Source organism: Mandrillus leucophaeus, unplaced genomic scaffold, assembly GCF_000951045.1.
Source record: "Mandrillus leucophaeus isolate KB7577 unplaced genomic scaffold, Mleu.le_1.0 Scaffold11, whole genome shotgun sequence".
Classification (NCBI taxonomy): domain Eukaryota; kingdom Metazoa; phylum Chordata; class Mammalia; order Primates; family Cercopithecidae; genus Mandrillus; species Mandrillus leucophaeus.
In genome coordinates, this window is record NW_012099209.1 from 2242302 (window position 1) to 2249722 (window position 7421).

Below are 7421 nucleotides of genomic sequence, written 5' to 3' on the forward strand. Positions count from 1 at the left end.
ACAAGAGACACGAGAAATGGAGACAAGACAGTGCTCTGATCAAGTCTCGTTTAATGGCGGTAATGCAATGCCTTATATACATTTGGAGGGGAAGGGGTTGGACCAGAGGCGGAGATGATTTCATCGCGGAGGGCGTGGCCAGGTAGGTATTGGTTTCTCTGGTCGAACGTCATGTTGCGCCTGCGCTGTCAGGCAGTGATTTTCGAGGGCGCGGGAAAAATGGGTGAAGAAGAAGCGGGAAGAGCGCCATCTTTTATGAGGTATTAATACAGGGAAAAAGGTAAATCTAGGGAGGAGGTATGAGGTGGAAATGAATAGAGCTCAGGCGTTTTTTAATCGTCAGTTATTATTCGCTATGGCTGGGGCGCGCAGCTCCGGACAAGGCAGAGGTTGCAGTGAGCCGAGATCACACTACTGCACTCCAGCCTGGGTGACAGAGCGAGACTCCATCTCTAATAAATAAATAAATTAAATTAAATAATCATACTAATAAAAAATAAAACTGGGGAAACTGAAGCTCCAGGCAGATAAGGCTGAGCAGGGAATCAAACCCAGGTGTACCTAAGGCCAGATCACATGTGGTCTGTGACTGGACCATGTTTGCCAGGCATTCGCTAGGGGCTGCCCCTCTGCCAAGGCCTGGGGCAAGAACATACTGGACCCTCCACCTGGGCTGCATCCTGAGCTGAGGAAGATGTTAGGAGCTGACACCCACGGGGCCTGCGTCACATTCCGTGTTCACAGGCTCAAGGCTCAGAGCCTGAGTTTGATCATAACTGAGCACTTCAGAGCCAGGGCAGCCCACTGGCCCTTCTAGAAGGTTCCTCAGTCATTGCTTCATCCAGCCTCCCCGGTGTGGCTTCATGACAGTGTCATGGGAGCTGGAAAGAGGAGGCACCGCATCCCCAGCTGGGGGTGAGAAATCTAGAGGCCTCAGGAAATTGCTGGGTGATGCAGGATGAGGTGGGGGAGGTTCCAGCTGAGGCTCCTCCCTCATCTTGCAGAGATGGTGCCACTGAGTCACCTTGAAGAAGAACAGCCCCCAGCACCTGAGTCCCCGGAGGTGAGTAGCAGAGGCTGGGGGGCCCCGCCCATCTTGTTCTTTCCAGAGTGGACCAGGCACCCGCAGAAAGGGCTGGGTTTGCCGAGGTCTTGCATGTAGCTTAATTAGCATCGGTGACTTTGGAGGCAAGGTGACAGCAGGTGGGACTGTCACGCCTTGGAAGTTGGGTGGGGGCAGTGCTGGAGGGGCACCGGAAAGGTGAGTTTTGCAGGATGTATAAGAGTTTTCCAGGAGGAGGGCACAGCTGTGACCAAAAAAGGACAGAAAGTCAGAAGCTGAGTTGGAGAAGTTTGGACAGGGGGGGAGGTAGCATCAGGCACCAGGACCAGTGGTTTGGGATTGAGGGCGGGAGAAGCCTGGCCAGCTCTGCAGTGGGACAGGACCCTGAGCCCTTCCTGTCCCGCAGAGCCGCGCCCTGGTCGGCCAGTCACGGAGGAAGCCATGCGAAAGCGACTTTGAGACCATCAAACTCATTAGCAACGGAGCCTATGGGTGAGTCCCTGAGTCCTGCATAGACCCATTTCACAGATGCCTGAGGGGATGGTTGAGGCCCAGGCAGCTCCTGCATCCCCCTCCCACCCTAGCAGGGCTCACACATTCACCCCTGAATTGGCAGAGAGGGCACCTGAGGCCTGGAGGGGGAAGTGGAGACATGCCATAGTGAGGTTACAGCCTCACGTGTGCTCTGTCCATGAGCCAGGCCTTAATCATGTGTGCTCTGTCCACGAGCCAGGCCTTTACCTGCCCCAGGTGTAGGGCGTTCTAGGAGCTTGGGGGCTGATCAAGGAAATAGATGCCCACCCAGTGGGAGTAGCACGCAGTGGGTTTTATTTAGGTGCTGCTTTGAATGGCAGGCTTGCATACAAAGGAAGTCCCGCACAGCATAAGCCCTTTGGAGGCTGAGGTTCCAGTAGTCACCATCGAGATGGAGAGGCCGGCAAGGGAACTCCCCGGGGAGACGGGAATCAGAGAGAGGGCTTACGTGTCTAAGTGATGATGTTCAACAGCACAGGCACGGAGTCTCTGGGTCAGAGTCCTGCGGGACGGTAGCAGCTTAGGGTCTTGAAATCCACAAAGTTCATCTTATCCGTGGGTGCAGTTTCATGAGTCTGCAAAGCAAACAGGCTCTCAGTGGCTAAAATTGTGCTTATTTGGGCTGTGTGTAAAACAAATGGATGGTTAAAAATTTGAGCTTGGTGCTAGCAGGCTTTTAAAAGAGCTGGACTGGGTGCGGAGGCACTTTGGGAGGCCGAGGTAGGAGGATCGCTTGAGGCTAGGAGTTCGAGACCAGCCTGGGCAACATGGCAAAAACCCATCTCTACTAAAAATAGAATAATTAGCTGGACATAATGGCACATGCCTGTAATTCCAGCTACTTGGGAGGCTGAAGTTGGAGGATCACCTGAACCCAGGAGGCAGAGGTTGCAGTGAGCCGAGATCGCCCCACTGCACTCCAGCCTGGGTGACAGAGTGAGACCGTCTAAAAAGAAAGAGAGAGAGAGAGAGAGAGAGAGAGAAAGAGAGAAAGAAAGACACAAGCAGCCAGGTGCAGTGGCTCTCACCTATAATCCCAGCACTTTGGAAGGCCGAAGTGGGAAGGTCACTTGAGACCAGGAGTTTGAGACTAGCCTCTGCAACATAGCGAGACGCCATCTTTACAAAACATGTAAACATTAGCCAGGCTTCTGATGTGGGAGGATCATTTGAGCCTGGGCGGGGCGGGTGGTCAAGACTATAGTGAGCCATGATCTCATGACTGCGCTCCAGCCTGGGCAACAGAGTGAGGCGCTATCTCTAAAAATGTAAAATAAGATAAAATAAAAATAAAAGAAACATACAGCCTAGAGGCCAATATACAAGGGCCATGTACAGCCCATTTATATGACCCCCAGCAATGGCAGCCTAAACCCAAGGGTGGCTGCTCTGGGAGGGAGACCAGGTAAGAAGAAAGGGCGACCCAGGCAGGGGGCACAGCACAGGCAAAGGCCAGGCAGGTTGGGATCTGGGCTTAAGCTGAACTGCAGTGCCTGCTGGGGCCTTGATCTCTGGTCCCAGCAAGCCTGGCCCCCTGTCCCCAGGGCTGTCTACCTGGTGCGGCACCGTGACACGCGGCAGCGCTTTGCCATCAAGAAGATCAACAAACAGAACTTGATCCTGCGTAACCAGATCCAGCAGGTCTTTGTGGAACGTGACATTCTCACCTTTGCTGAGAACCCCTTTGTGGTCAGCATGTTCTGCTCCTTTGAGACCCGGCGCCACCTGTGTATGGTCATGGAATACGTGGAAGGTACGGTCACTGGGGCTTGCATGCCTCCAGCGATGGGGAGCTCACCCCTCCATGCCTGGGAGAAAATTTTTAGACCAAGTTGGGGTCTGTTCTGTTCTCTATGAGATCTCACCCTGCTTTGGGGAACCCTCAGGAACCCCAGTCTGGGGTAGGGACCCCAGCGATGGGGGTTCACGGCTGGGGGAGCCCAGACAGGAGTGTGTGAGGATGGGACCCTGGAGGCAAGAGGAGGGTGGCCATCCTAGGTTGGGGGAACTGATGGGCAGAGGCCAGAAGTGAAGGCAGGGAGATGTATGGTTCAGGCAGGTAAAGCACTATTAGCAAAGTACTCCCAGGTTAGAGAGCAAACCTGCACTTAGGAAACACCAGCTGTGTACAGGGAAAGAGACCATGCAGTAGTTGTCGCCCTGCTGGGGAGAATCAGAAGGCAGGGTCTCAGCTTGGCACGCTGGCTCACGCCTGTAGTCCCAGCACTTTGGGAGGCCGAAGTGGGCTGATCCCTTGGGGTCAGGACTTCGAGACCAGCCTGAGCAACATGGCGAAACCCCTGTTCACGCCTATAGTCCCAGCTACTCGGGAGGCTGAAGCAGGAGATTCGCTTGAACTCTGGAGACAGAGGTTGCAGTGAGCCGACACTGTGCCACTGCACTCTAGCCTGGGCGACAGAGTGAGGCTCTGTCTCAATAAAATAAATAAAAATTTTAAAAAAAGGCTGGGCGCGGTGGCTCACGCCTGTAATCTCAGCACTTTGGGAGGCCAAGGCAGGTGGATCACGAGGTCAAGAGATCAAGACCATCCTGGCCAACATAGTGAAACCCCTTCTCTACTAAGAATACAAAAATTAGCTGGGTGTGGTGGTGTGCGCCTGTAATCCCAGCTACTCTGGAGGCTGAGGCAGGAGACTGGCTTGAACCCGGGAGGTGGAGGTTGCGGTGAGCCGAGATCGCGCCACTGCACTCCAGCCTGGGCAACAGAGCGAGACTCCGTCTCAAAAAAAATAAATGAATAAATAAACAAATAAATAATAAAAAATAAATGAAGGTAGGGTCCGCCCCTTCCCTCTTCCCTGACCCTCCCCGCTGAGACAGAACAAACTGGGGACGCTTTGCAGGCGGTAAAGTGAGGAGAATGCGTAGCCATTGGGCATAATCTGGGGGCGGGGGGCGAGGCACTGGCCTGGGCCTCATGACTACATCCGCCCCTCTCCCAGGCGGCGACTGCGCCACGCTCTTGAAGAACATGGGCCCGCTGCCCGTGGACATGGCCCGCCTGTACTTCGCCGAGACGGTGTTGGCGCTCGAGTACCTGCACAACTACGGCATCGTGCACCGTGACCTCAAACCAGACAAGTGAGCTGAGCTAGCATGAGCGGGACCTGGGGGAGGGCGGGGCCAGAGAGGATCTGGGCGGGGCCAGAGCAGATCACGGCGGGGCCTGAGAGGATCAGGGGCGGAGCCTCTGAGGTGGATCCCAGGACCCTTTGGAAGCCTGAGCTCTGTTGGCACCTCCTGACAAGAAGGCAGGGAATGAGCGCATGATGAACATCTTGTGTGTACAGAGGAGAGGAGAGCAGACACTTAATAGGCGTCTGCTGTATGCAGGGGAAGGCCGGTGCACTTATGGAGGTGCTGCCAATCAAGGGGAGAGGATGTGCACTTAGGATGCACACACTGTATATAGGAGAAGGGGCTGTGCACCCAGAGCTGCTGCAGCACAAGGGGAGAGAACATGCACTTATAAGACACCAGCTACATACACAGAACAGGATTATGCAATTTGCAAGACCTTAGATGTAAACACAGTGACCATGCATGTCTTGAGCACCTGCTGTAAATTAGTGCAGGAAAGCAAGGAAGAGAACGTGTTTACTGAGAGCCTTAGGATGTTTATGTTATTCTAGTATGTAGTAAGCACCTACTGCATGGCAGACCCTCTATGGGCAAGTGGGAGACACAGGGCCACCTGCTTTGAAACCCCTGTATGATTTTCTCCTCTGCATTTATTGAGTGCCTCCTGTGTACAGGGAAAAGGAATGCCCGTTTATCAAGTGTCCTCGAGATATGAGGCAAGAACTGACGTTTCTCACATACATGCGTGGCATGTAGCCCAGGCTTAGCGGCTCATACCTGTAATCCCAGCACTTTGGGAGGCCGAGGCAGGACGATCACCTGAGGTCAGAAGTTCAAGACCAGCCTGGCCAACATAGTTAAACCTTGTCTCTACTAAAAATACGAAAATTAGCTGGGAGTGGTAGTGCGCACCTGTAGTCCCAGCTACTCGGGAGGCTGAGACAGGAGAATTGCTTGAACCCAGGAGGCGGAGGTTGCGGTGAGCCAAGATTATGCCACTGCACCCCAGCTTGGGCGACAGAGCGAGACTCCATCTAAAAAAAACAGCGCCTTGCATGTTTTCAGGGCATTTTGCAGTTGGCAAGTGGCTTAGAAAACAGACATGTATTTGGCACCTGCTGTGTACCTGAGCCTGTGCTCGATGCTCTAAGGAACTCAAGTATGAATAACTCCTTAGACACTAATGTTGGGTTTCTATATCACAATTCCTTGGTTGGCATGTACTTGTTAGGCACCAGGTGTGTACAAAATAGGCAGAAGAACAGTTATTAGGCAATGACTGTGTACCTGGCCCAGAACACTTTATTTTATTTATTTATTTTTTTTTTTGAGACTGGGTCAGTGTCTGTCGCCCAGGCTGGAGTACAGTGGCACAATCTCGGCTCACCGCAACCTCCACCTTCTGGGTTCAAGCAGTATTCCTGCCTCAGCCTCCCGAGTAGCTGGGATTATAGGCATGTGCCACCATACCCACTAATTTTTTTTTTTTTTTTTGAGATGGAGTCTTGCTCTGTCGCTAGGTTGGAGTGCAGTGGTGCGATCTCGGCTCACTGCAACCTCAGACTCCCTGGTTCAAGCGATTCTCTTGCCTCAGCCTTCCAAGTAGCTGGGATTACAGGCATGCACCACCAGGCCCAGCTAATTTTTGCATTTTTAGTAGCGACGGGGTTTCGCCATATTGGCCAGGATGGTCTGGATCTCCTGACCTTGTGATCCGCCAGCCTTGGCTTCCCAAAGTGCTGGGATTACAGTCGTGAGCCACCGTGCCTGGCCTAATTTTGTATTTTTAGTAGAGACAGGGTTTTGCCATGTTGGTCAGACTGGTCTTGAACTCCTGGTCTCAGGTAATTCACCCGCCTCGGCCTCCCAAAGTGCTGGGCTTACAGGCATGAGCCAGCACCCCCGGCCCAGAATTGTTTCTTTACAGAGCTAGGGCAAACAGGAGGTACTGACTACATAGTTCATTAAATGATGGTTATACACAGTGAATTCTCTGGAATATATTTTTAAGTGGCAGATGCACCCAGAAGGTGCACGGAAATGCGACTTCATACAGCTGGTGCATAAGACTCTATGATGTAGTGAAACATTTATATATTTAAGTCCACAGGAAAACCTAAATAGCAGTGTATACTGTACATGCGCGAGAGTTTTAAAAATGAGTTCCCTCACCAGGCACGGTGGCTCACGCCTGTAATCCCAGCACTTTGAGAGGCCAAGGCAGGAGGATCACCTGAGGTCAGGAGTTCAAAATCAGCCTGACCACCATGGAGAAACCCTGCCTTGACTAAAAATACAAAATTGGCCAGGCATGGTGGTGCATGGCTGTAATCTCAGCTACTCAGGAGGCTGAGGCAGGAGAATCACTTGAACCCGGGAGGCAGAGGTTGCGGTGAACTGAGATTGCACCATTGCGCTCCAGCCTGGGCAACAAGAGCGAAACTCCGTCTCAAAAAAAAAAAAAAAAAAAAAGTTCATCCAGGCTGAGTGCTGTGTCTCATGCCTGTAATCCCAACCCTTTGGGAGGCTGAGGCAGCAGCACTGCTTGAGCCCAGGATTTTATTTATTTGTTATTTTTTTGAGATGGAGTCTCGCTGTGTCACCCAGGCTAGAATGCAGTGGAGCAATCTCGGCTCACTGCAAGCTCCGCCTCCCGGGTTCACGCCATTCTCCCGCCTCAGCCTCCCAAGTAGCTGGGACTACAGGCGCCCACCACCACGCC

At 52.8% G+C, this 7421-nt stretch overlaps 1 protein-coding gene across 1 annotated transcript in view; it reads left to right on the forward strand.

Moving 5' to 3' along the window:
• Positions 1–7421, forward strand: part of MAST3 (microtubule associated serine/threonine kinase 3) — a 56463-nt gene that overhangs the window by 27268 nt on the left and 21774 nt on the right. Inside the window, exons 11-14 of the mRNA XM_011991253.1 lie at positions 1005–1063; positions 1470–1555; positions 3142–3350; positions 4561–4699. Of these exons, the coding sequence (XP_011846643.1) occupies positions 1005–1063; positions 1470–1555; positions 3142–3350; positions 4561–4699 (493 nt within the window). The remainder of the gene's footprint in view (positions 1–1004; positions 1064–1469; positions 1556–3141; positions 3351–4560; positions 4700–7421) is intronic.